This window comes from Miniopterus schreibersii, assembly GCF_964146895.1.
Source record: "Miniopterus schreibersii genome assembly, chromosome: 2".
Classification (NCBI taxonomy): domain Eukaryota; kingdom Metazoa; phylum Chordata; class Mammalia; order Chiroptera; family Miniopteridae; genus Miniopterus; species Miniopterus schreibersii.
In genome coordinates, this window is record NC_138102.1 from 1,110,531 (window position 1) to 1,122,759 (window position 12,229).

The window sequence follows — 12,229 nt, forward strand, 5'->3', positions numbered from 1 at the left end:
GATTACCTGTGTGTGTTTTTTCTGGAAACATTATTTATCCAAAATTAATTAAACTGATGAAAACCCAACATGTCTCAGTCTTTTCCTTCTAAGTTCGTGCGGGAAACCCATGTCAGGTTTTATGACCAGGCGTGGGTGAGCTCCTAGTAGGCACCGGCTTTCATCTGGATGAAAAGGTGACTACCTGGCCACGGCTGCCACGTTCGGACTCTGCGAGGAGCCTCACGCGTTAGAAAGAAGGGCACTGAGAGAAGTCCACGGGGGGCCACGGGGGACAACAGCGACAACGGCTGTCGGAGCCTGTGATGAGCGGTTTTCACAAACGTTTCGTTACCTCTTTCCCCAAACCCTCAGGTGCAGGGGCCGAGGCCTGGGCGATGAGGCCTGCGTGAGAGCCACCCCGTGCTTGGGGCCAACTCGAGAACAACAGAGGCCCTGGGCCCCCAGAAAAGCCAGGCCCCCAGGAAAAGCAGAACTGCCAGAGAAGGAAGTTCACCGAGCGACGATGCGTCAGCACCACAGGCACGGCATGTAATATAAACGTGTATTTCAGCCGGTCAGATCATCTCGATGAACACGATGCCCCTGAAATCCACGCGGCGGGGACTCAGTGCTTCACGGGCAACCTCACGTCTCCCGGAGTCACCAGGGGCTGGAGGAAGCGGCCCAGGGTTTCCTAGGTCAGGGCTCCCAGCGCCCCGGGAACGTGTCCCGGACGGGCTCCGGGGGCCTGCGTTGCGAGCTCACCTCCCAGATGTACCAGCCTATTTTCCAAGACCTGAGACAGTAAGTTGAGGGTCTGGGTCGCCCCCCCTCAGGAAAGCAGGGCCCTTCTGCGCTTTAACTCCCGGCTCACCCACCACGCACGCCCTCGGCTTTGTTCTGTGTCTATGTGGAGAGGCCCTAAGGGGTTGGCTCTGCCGAATGCCCACCAAATGTCACCTGCTGGGGGAGGAACTTACAAACAACTTGTTTTATCTCGTTGTCAAAAATCATTACTATTTTAATTTTATAAATGACGAAACTGGGCTGGACTAAGATAAATAATTTTACAGCCCTTGAATCCTTGTTTCTCGGGCTTCAAAGCCCAGGTGCGTTTCTCTGTGAAACATTTAATTTAGTCTCGTCATTCCTTCTGCATGAACAACATGACCATTAATCTCACCGCCGACCTTAGAAGGCTCACGGTTCCTTCAATTCCTCATTTTCTCTAATGATTAATTCTTGTGTCTGACAAAAAAAATAGTTTAATGCTGTTGGGAGAAAGGACAGAACACTTTCTAACACCGCACGAGTGATTACGTATTTGTCAATTTGTGTTCACATGAGAACAGAAGAAATATCTCCTTACAACCAAGCTCCTGCCAAAATGTCCCACGGACAAGAAAGCTTGGTGTCTAATTGATCTGCTATTGGCCCTAATGCTGATTTGACGTGAGGCCTCCCCTGACATGTGGTTCCATGTCACGGCGGATCATTTCTGCGGGGATTTTAACCATAAAATATCAATTCCACGAATCATTGGAAGCACCACATCTCCCACTCTACGGAACATCCTGAATTCAGAGCCAACAATGACAAAATTTTAAAATGCTTTTAAAAAATCGCTTCCTTTCTTCCGCCGTCCCTCGGCTGTTTTCTTCCTTCACGAGTCCAATTTAATTTGCATGACACTGCCCACAATTATCAAACAGAAAGTGCAATAAAAACATTTACAGGTCGATTTCACTGTGTGGGGGACCGAACGACCCGAGTTGCGGTCCGAGCTCGGGGGACCCACCCTGCAATAGGCTGAAAGTTCACATCCCCCGTCATTCACGTGTGGAAATCCTAACCCACCATTCTATGGTATTTGGAGGTGGGGCTTTGGGGGTAACAAGCTCAGTGAGGGCGGAGCCCCCACGGTGGGATCAGTGCTCTCATGGGAAGGGCCAGAGGAGATGCTCTCCCTCTGCCTGGTGAAGGTCTAGCGGGAAGACAGACGCCGGTCTATGCGGCGGGCGGGCGTCTCCCTCGGACACTGCAGAAGCCCAATACATCAGGCAGATGAGAACGGAGCCGTTCCAGCTGAGGCTGCTCCAGGTGCCCGGCCCGGGCCTTCCACCTCCACCAACCGCCAGGCAGCAGGAGAACGAATCCCTCAGACCCGAAACACCAGGTAAGGAGCCCGGGGACTCAGGGGAGCAGGGGGACCACGGGAGAGGTCACAAGGCCCGAATGGAAGACGCAACCCGCCTGGCTGAGGGCCTTAAACAGAGTATGGTGCCGGGAAAGGACCACCCCGGAAACCGAGCCTCCTGGGTGCCTCGGTGGAGCCTGCTGGCCTGCATTTAGCGGGTCAGGGAACCGCAGCGAACTAAGCGCTGTGACGGAGGCAGGGACACAGCAATGGGAACAAAACAAGGGCAGAGCTCACGGTGCCCGCGGGAGTCAGGGAAAGCTCAGCCCGAGGGTCTGAGTGCCCCCTGGGGCTTCTGCACTCAGCGGAGGGAAGGAGGGGCTTCTGGGGAGAAGCACCACGGCATGGGCAAGGACTGTGAGGCGGCCCTTTGGCTAAGTGATGACGAAGGGCATGGCCACCAGGAAGCAGGCGGCAGAGGTACCTTCATTTACTCAACAGCTATTGACCGAGTGTCCACTTGCCCTAGAGCCATCTGATCCCTCAGGCCACGGGCAGCCAAGAACATTTTAATAGGAAAGTGACAAGACCCGGGTTCTATGTCCCAGAGATAATTTAGCGCACGCGTGTGTGTGTGTGTGTGTGGGGGGGTATGCGAGAACGGGGGGCAGAACCGGGGTAAACGTCTACTTCAGAGGGACGCCTCCGCCGGCGACCGGTGGCCAGCGAGGGCCGAGTGAGGACGGCCCTGAGGTTCATTTAGGATCAGCACGGCCTTCCCCAACAGAGAGGTCGGCACACATTCTTTCTCCAGAACATGCTTCTCGAGGTGGGAACGCGGACAGAGACGAGGTGTGGACCAGCTTCTCCAGAAATGCCCAGGAGAGCTGTCCCCCGGCCCTGCCAGCTGACATACGGACCCGCGGTTAGAAAGCGAGGGACTTACAGACGGAGTTCTTGTGGCTGCTCTCCTTGCTGGGCAGCATCTTGACTCCCCTGGACTTCAGTTCAATTGCCTTTTTCACTGGAAGAGACAAAATGAAGCCATTAGTTGGTAGGAATGAAGAGAGACCGTAACCTAGGTCCGTCCTCAGCAAGCCCGTATCTTACACGTGCAGGGTCAGAAGCTAAAAATAACGCTTACCGCTCCCCTTCTACACCCGGACCTATTCGCCACCAGCCACGGCGAGTTCCATAAGCCGTTATCATTGTACGTTAGTGGTCAGGCAGATTTCTCAACATAAGTACCGTGACTATAGAGTTTTCTAAATTTGCTGCAGTCATGAAAAATTTTAGATAAAAATGGAAGTTGCTCATTTACTTAATCATATATTCATGTAATCACGCAAAGTTTAGTAAAGACGCAAAGATGGAGAACTAGTATGAGAAGAGCATGTTCTGAACACTGGAGAAAAAATGTTAAATAAAAAACCACAAGTCATCGCAGAGCCTTACACCCTCTAGCAATATGAAAAGAACATATGGGATTTTGGTTTCTAAAGTCATAGTTCTCAGACTTAAATAAATGTCTTTATTTTTCTAGGATCTGCATCACACATTATAAGAATTCCACTCTCTGGTCACTTCTGAAAAAAAATAGGGGGAGAGGCATTTGTGGAAAGAAAGTAGAAAATAATATTTTAATTTAAACATTTCTGATTTAGATGTGTGAACCTAGACCTGGAGTAGCTGAAAGCATGGAGACCTGGGTTCAGATCTTTGCTTATAACTTGGTAGTTCTGCGGCCTCCATAAGTCACTTAACTCCAAGTCTGTTAATTTATCTAGAAAATGGGTGGGATGCATTACTTTTTGGGGTTGACTTGATTGGGCTACATAGTGCCAAGATATTTGGTCAAACATTCTGGGTGATTCTTTGAGGGTGCTTTCTCATGAGATTAACATTTAAATTGACCGACTTCGTAAAGCAGGTTGCCCTCCCTAATGTGGGTGGGCCTCACCTAACTGGTTGAAGGTCGACTAGAACACCAGGCAGACACTCCTCCAGGTGGGAGAGAATTCTTCCTGCACGACTGGCATTGTACTGGGAATTATTCTTTTCCTAACCTCATATTCAAACTGAAACACGGGCTCTTCCTGGGTCTCGAGCCTGCCAGCCTCTGGACAGAAACTACACCAGCAGCTCTCCTGAGGCTCCGGCTCACAGCTCATCCTGAAGATATGGGGGCTTCTCAGCCTCCAGAATTGTGAGAGCAAATATCTTAGGATGAATCGTATATATTACATAGGATCGTCTAGGTTCTGGTTCTCTGGGGAGCCCTGGCTAGCACAGTGGGCGTGCTGGCAGCGAGTGCGGGGTTCAAGACTACAGGGGGTTTAGACACAATGAATGCACCATCCTCAGAGCAGCCTGAAGAGCGAGGCTCAGTGCAGGACAGTGTTGGTGTAACTTCCTTACCACTTGCACCCAGATGGCTGCCCTGGGGGTGCTCGGGGATCCCCTCCGGGATTACCCTCCCTCCCTCTGGTCACTGACTACTGTGACCCCCAGGACCTCGTCTCTGCGACTCCACCTCTCAGCACCCACAAGGCATCCGTACAATGTCCACTTTGGGAGGCGCCTTCTCAGGCTCCGGGGCATTGAATCCGCCACAACGCCTGAGGCAGGGAGCCCGTGGGGCCCTTGTTCCTATCAGTCAATCGGGGTCACAGGCTTGGCATCAAGGGGGGGGTCTGGCTGGGGGTTTTGAATCTTGTCCCCATTAATCTAGTCATGCGACGTGACACATTACGTATCTACGGTAAATCTCAGTCCTCTAATCTTTTCAAACGAGTCTTTTATCTTTGCGTTTCTCCAGGTGAGAGTGTGAAGGGGGATCCTAAACCTTGGACGCTGCTCCCCTGCAGCACAGAAAAGAACTGAGGAGATCGCCCAGGGTGTTCCTGATGCTGAGGGGGCCGTGGCCCACGTGGGGATGGGCCACCTTGGAGGCCACGGAAGACGTCCCCTCACAGAACCACAGGCCAGTGGCCATTGCCGGCTGTCAGCCCCTTTCAGGAACGCTCAGCCACAGGCGGCCCCTCCCCAGGGACACACCTCCCAGGGCAGACACAGGGGACTCACCCCGTGAGGACACACAGGCCCAGTGGGTCCCCCCGAGCATTGTCTCAGCTCCGACTCCCTGGGCATCACCACCGAGGCAGGGCCTCCGGGTGACCCGGCCTCGCCCTCTTCCCACTGCCCCTTCTCTGGTCCCATCCTCACGAGTGACCCCTAAGGGGCTCCACTGAGCGCCTGCCCCCCAACATCTGTCCAGAGAGGCAGCGCAGACCCCAGGCCTTCTCCCCCCACCCGCCCTCGGTCTGGTTTCTCTCCTCCCTGTCTCTGCACTGTGACCACGGCCACAGAGAAACGGGAGTGAGGTCAGCAACCTGCTCTCGCTCCCCAGCCCTGCTGGCCGCTCACAGCCGCCATCCCATGTCCCGGGACGGGTGCTAAGGTGACCGGGCAGAGGCCTCCGAGTCCCTCATCCCGCCCTGAGCTGAAGCACCTTGACCCTGAGCTCACTCGGGACAGGAGGCAGGCGCACAATGAACGGGAACAGAGTCCACAGGAGGTAATAAACCCAAAGCAAATGTCACCCAAACTAGCAGACGCGGCAAACAGGACGGACACTCGGGGAACAAGAGGGAAACAGGAGCCGCCCGCGGGTGCGACGCAGGCATCTGAACCCACAGGGCCTGCCTGAGAGCCCGATGATTTCTTAAAAATTTCAAGTAAGCGTATGTAGCTGAGTAAAGCTAATTCCCACCAGGGATTTTTTTTCCAGTGGTTGGTGCCCTTCTGCTGAGGACTGTCCCCACTGTGGGTCCTTCTGCCTCCGCGACGGCCTCTTCGGTTGGACAGCATCAGTTCACGCGGCCGGGAGACACTCCCTGGATCCTCCAGCGCCTTCTCCTCTTGCAGGGTCCCCGAGGCCCCCTTCCCACCTCGGGCAGCACAGACCCCCGTGGGGTCCGGCAGCAGGCGGGCGGTGGGTCCAGGCAGAAGGGAGCCGGGCGCCCCGCCTTCAGGCTTCATTTTTTCAGCCCAGCGGACAAGTTTTTTATTTGTTTGTTTAATTGATTTCTTGTCTCTTTGTGAGTTTGTTTTCTGGGGAAGGGGCATTCAGTAAGTGCTGGAGTTTTTGTCCGAGAGTCACTGGTCTGTCCTGACCAGGGTCGTCCTCAGTGATTCAGATTAAACAACTTCAAATACATAGAGCGGCCCCCTTGCTTACAGCGACATTTAAGAAGGTGATAGATTCTGGGGCAATCCCTGAAGGTTAAGGGTAAGAAAGACTGAAAAATGCAGAATAATTATACATGAGGAATAAAGTTCTTATGTTTCTTTCTTTTTTTTTTTCTTTTCTTTCCCTCCCTCCCTCTCTGTTTCTTTCATTTTTTTCTATATTAGCTGCTTTCACTATGATCTCTTCATGGTTCAGTGCTGGGGGTAACACATGCTTTCTTTAGGTAGTTTGAAAATTTGATGTCCCTGGAGCTTCCTGAACCCCAGAATGTGGCTCAGCGTCTGAGTCTGTGCTTTCCCTGTAATAAGAGCTCAGATAATTTCAAATAAATAAATAGGATGGAAATTGCTTCAAAGAAACTTAATTTACTAAATGTGGGGAAAGAAGCCGTTAAGAAACTTCACAGACAGGAAACCGTTTCACGTAAACACACCGATGACGGACGAATTGGAAGAATTCAGGGTTTGCAATTAAAAATAGGAACCTGTTGACTGAACGGATTACTAATTCAGAGGATTATCATAATTTCATTAACACCACTCCAGGCTTAAAAATTTCCACCTAAGTGGCACACCAAAAGATTGTTTGCTCTCATTGCCGGCAATTAATCATTAGTGACTATAATTTTCTTAGTAAGCATAACAGCAGCGAACCCCTGGGAACCCGCCCGCCGGGGGGCCCTGGCCTGGCCTCCAGACCCCACCTCCCCCGGTTTCCCGCCTACATCACTGGTCACCCCTGTTCACAAGCCAAGTGCTGCCCTGTGACGCTTCAGACCCAACTCCCTGGAGTTCAAGTGTCCCTGTCACTCCCCGGGCTGCGTATCCAATAGAAGGTTCCTAATCTAATAAAATATTACTATCACCCTGTTATTATTAATGAGTGATATTTTAAAAAATACTATGCATCTGACACTATGCAAAGTGCTTTACATACACCCTGTTCAGTTCCACCTCAGTGTTTTAAGATCAATGCCATTGTCACAGCGAGGCTGCAGGGCTGGTAACGGACCCTGGGCGACACCGGAGGGTCCGCTGCGGGGCCAGCGAGGCCTCGGGGAGCCCGCCTGCTTGACCGCGGGCGGCACTGCGCAGACTTACCCAGCGTTCCGACCACGCTTCAGTTTAAAGTTTCTTTCTACAGCGTGTTGCTGCGTCATATGACATGATACTGAATAGTTATACTAGTACACTGTAGTATAACTAGCATAACTAGTACATACTAGTAACTGTATTTCTTCAAACACCCATATTTCAAAATCAGAATTTACAAACTACCGCCTAAGAAGTCTTTTTATGAATTTGCATGCGATTTGCTTAAGCATCTGTTGAATGTTAATATCGGTCCTCTTATAGCTTAAGCTATGCCCTGCGTCACACAGCATGGGCTGCTTTCCTTAGAATGCTTTCATTCGTGATTACAGCACTCCGTGGACGTTTCAGAAAACTTGGGAAAAACCTAAAAATTATCAAGAAGAAATAAAACCACTGCCTGAATAAGCCCACCACCGAGAGGTGACCACTGCTACCATTTTTTAGGGGGTGATTTCCAGCCCTATGTGGATTTATATATAAACTAATAGAAATATAGAGGTGGAGACATGCGTATGATATTCACAGAACAAAAATAAAATGATAAATACACCGACTTAGTGCCCACAGGGAAGGACCCGAGGGCGCGCCCTGGCCCTGCCCGTGTGAGGACACAGAGGCCGGCCGTCCGTGAACCAGGCAGCTCTCACCAGACACAAAGTCTGCTGGAGCCCCGATCCTGGACTTCCAGCCTCCAGAACTATGAAAATAAATATCTTTGTTTATAAGCCCGTCTGTGCTGATTTTTTTAATATATATTTTTATTGATTTCAGAGAGAGGAAGGGAGGGAGAGAGAGAGAGAAACACCAATGATGAGAGTCACGGATCGGCTGCCTCCTGCAGGCCCCCACCTGGGGATGGAGCCTGCAACCCGGGCATGTGCCCCGACGGGGAATTGAACCCCGATCTCCTGGATCCTAGGTAGATGCTCAACTGCTGAGCCACGCCAGTCAGGCACCCGAGGATATTTATTCCATTGCTTTTCAGAGAGAGAGTGGAGAGGAGAGAGAGAGAAACACAGATGGGTGAGAGACACATCAACTGGTTGCCTCCCGCACGCACCCCAGCCAGGGTGAGCCTGCAACTGATGTACGTGCCCTTGGCCGGAATCAAACCCAGACCCTTCAGTGCAAAGGCCGATGCTCTAACCACTGAGCAAAACCGGCCAGGGCACCTTGCAGCCTTTAAAAGACCAAGCCTCACACGCACATAGCATGGGTTTTCGAGTTAGATGTGAGATCTAATCATCACTCGGAAACTCATTAGCGACGTCACCTTGGAAGGTTAACAGTGTCCCCAAACCTCAGGTTGCTCCTGTGTTTAATTAAGGCGACATCCCCGGCCTCACAGCGTCCCTGTGGCGAGTAAGCGAGATGACAGATGGAAGCACCTGGAAGTGATGTCTGGCCCACCCCAGGCAGGCAACACGCCTGAAAACACTGCGCGGGGGGGGGGGGGGGGAGGTTCCCAACACGTGACTGCATGCCTGTAAAAGGCTGTCCTTGCTCTTTTCTGCAGTTTTCCCTTAAACTTCACCACACACAGAAAGCTGGGAAAGAAACAACTCCCCTAGCACAGTTCCCAAGGAATTAGGACTGCGTCCTGTCGGCCTAACTTCCAACTGAGAAATCGGCACATAAGTGTCATTCAATAAACCAATAAGTAATAAATCAATAAATCGATAAAGGGGCCTATACAAATAATTACATTTAGATAAAAATGAATATTGTAGCAAACAACTGAACTCCCCACAAAAGAATGGATAGACCATGAGAAATTAATGGTGAGAATTATCTCAAAGAATAAGTAATATAAATAAGCACCTTAGTTATTTAAATGCAAATAAAAATGAGATTGAACTTTTCAATGGCTAGGTTGGTAAATACCTTCTTTTATGGGCTAAAACTAAGTGCTGGGAAAGGGGGTATCATGGGGAACCCCCATGTGCAATGGGGAGGCACTGGGACAGGCTTCCTGAGCATGAGGACCCTGGACGCAGAGCCCTAAGGCTGCCGACTGACTGCAGAAGAGACGGGGAGGGGGGGCTGCAGGAACACCCCTGGCACCTCCCTGTGGGGCAGGTGGATGGAAACCGTCCACCGCAGGACCCCGTGTCAATGTTCGGATAACGACTTCAGCGCGGGATGTGTCCTTTCAGCGCGGGGAGGGCGTTCAGGGCAGATTCCAGGGCAACCGTTCCCCTCCTACAATAGACTCCCAGCGCAGGAGCCGCGGCATCCCCGAAGGCTGACCTCGCAGATGGGGCGCTTCCCGGTGGGAGGGAGCTCGGGGCGCTTGTACCCGGCCTTTGTTCTCTGAAGAAGGAACGAGACACTTCTCTTCCCCGACCCACGGGAGGCCCAGGGGCCCTGGGGGCAGGCGTGGGAAGCGAGCCCTGGGGTGTATTTCAGGGCCCTTCAGAAAGGGGCCCATTCAAAGCCCCTGGGACGTGAGGGCTCCCGGGGGGGGGGGCCTCTGGAACAAGGGAGGCCTGAGGGGCTCCAGGCACCTGTGACCTCCGGCCTCCGCGCCGTCCTCGGACAGATGCTTCTCCTCGGCGAGACCCCAGCCCTGTCCGCCCTTTTCTCACTTTGCGAGCAGAGGCCGCCCTCCCGGACCCGGAGGTGTGGGCACCCGCTGGGGGCGTGTGGGGTGACTGCAGACTCCAGTGGTGAGGCCGGATGCCCGCGGGCTCAGTCACCTCTCAGCCGGCTGTTCACAGTCAGACCTGTCCCGTGGTTCGCCGCAGTGACATCACAGGACACCCCAAAGGTAACGGCCCCTCGGGCTGAGCCTGTCTCCTCTCCGGTCCCGACAGCCCCTCACGCGTGGCATTCGTGGGCTCAGCTCGCAAGGGAGACAGGTCCGTGGAACGTTTCGTGTCTGAGTCCTGGTGGTATTTTTGCTCTAAACCTGCCTCTCTTGTCCCTGCTTTTACTTTAATTAGTCTTGTTTTGTAAGTACTATTATTTTGCCGTTTCCCCAGTGCTTTCGGGAAGGCCTCATTGATTCCATTAAATGGCATATTAAATCAAACTCAGCGTGGTGAAAGAGAGGGAAAAATTGTATATTCTTTACGTGGGAATAATAACATTTCTCGGTGAATGAACTGCCATCGCCGTTTCTGAGAAATTAATTGCAGGGTGTTTTCTGAGAAACTAGGGAATTAAGGGGCCTGTTTAGCCTCTGACAAGTCCCGATAGGAAACGGGACAAATGCAAACACCCCCGAGGGTGTGGCCACACTCCCCTTCCTCCTCCTGGCGTCACCAGCGCCCGAGGACCGCGGAGGGGGCGGGTGCACTGCCTGGTTCCACGTGGCGAAGGGCAGAAACTTGGGCAAACAGCTGCTGTAACAGGTGAGAACACAGAGCTCTTCGACTGTGGAAGGCAAACATTTGAAGACAAAGATTTTTAAACATAACAGCATCGAACTCCCATAGAAACTAAGGTGAACCTGAAAGAGACTTTAACAGTTTGAAACCACAACGGCCGAGGAACCGACATGTGGCCTAAGCTGTAACCTTGACTAAAGGTGAGACGGATGGGCCCCACCGGAGACAGAGCTGGCGCCCTTCTCTTATAAACAGGATCTGCTCTCTTATCTTTGAAATTCACCTGATCTATAAACCCTCCTACCTCTGACAGTGTCCCCAGAACATCGCCATTAATTACTCGCCTTAGAAAAGACCCTAGCAAGGGAGGTGCAGTGGGCAGAGAGGCCAGTGCAGGCAGGACCCGCACGTGTGGCAAAGTTTTCTCTGAACTGCTCTCGGGCGGCGTTCTCTGGATTCTGATCAGGAGGTAAAGTTCCCCTAGGTTAGCTTTTCTCATGAGATCATTATGCAAAATATGAAATTTTAACTTAGGTCTACGTTCCGAAGAACCAGACGCAAATCTCCCGCGTAGGAGATGTGGCAGAGTCGAGCGAGTAGGGTGGCCGGGGACCTGCGGCTGGGGCTGGGTTTCCTGGGTTTGAAATGCCCGTTAGACCAGGCGCTAAGACTCTGGCGGCATGAGGCTGGATCAAGGAGAAAGACCGGGCTGGAGGAATGGGCTGGGAAATTATCCGCCTTCAGGTGCCACTGGCAGGCTGGGGTACCTGCCACCAACGAGGCTCGCAGTTCTCAACCAACATGGGACGCTCGTGCCCGGGGGCACCAGCGAGTCAACGCTGTTCTCACATTCAGACTAGGATGTTATTTGCTTTTCTGAAGCTTCATACAGAAGCCGTGGTGGGTCAACTGCTGGTCTCCGTGGCACCACGTGGCACCCAAGGTTACTGGGCTTCTCCTGACAGGTTCACTTACGAATGCATTTCCAGCCCAGCTGCTGTGGCTCAGGGGCTGAGCACTGACCCATGAACCAGGAGGTCACAGTTAGATGCCTGGTCAGGGCACACGCCCAAGTTATGGGCTCCATCCCCAGTGAGGGGGCCCGCGGGAGGCAGCCGATTGATGTTAAGATGCTGATGCATGGAGGTTTCTATCTCTCTCTCCCTCTCCCTTCCTCTCTCTGTAAAATCTATAAAAACATATATATATTTTTAAATGCATTTCCAGTCCCCGACTCAGTCCTTTCTCTTTGCGGAGAAATGAGCACCTGCTGTCCTGTTGGGCTCCTGGACAATTAGATGGGTTGGCTCAGCTTCCCTGGGACCCATCACCAGTGAGCACCGACAGAGCAGATCCCTGGGTAGTAAGAGCAAAGGATTCCGTCCCCTGTGGCTCTCCAGACCCGTCCCCCCTAATGGGCTGCGGTCTGCTC

At 52.4% G+C, this 12,229-nt stretch overlaps 1 protein-coding gene across 1 annotated transcript in view; it reads right to left on the bottom strand.

Annotated features, from left to right (window-relative positions):
- Nucleotides 1-12,229, bottom strand: part of CSMD1 (CUB and Sushi multiple domains 1) — a 1,001,626-nt gene that overhangs the window by 302,238 nt on the left and 687,159 nt on the right. Inside the window, exon 7 of the mRNA XM_081129106.1 lies at nt 3,066-3,143. Coding sequence (XP_080985232.1) covers nt 3,066-3,143 — 78 coding nt within the window. The remainder of the gene's footprint in view (nt 1-3,065; nt 3,144-12,229) is intronic.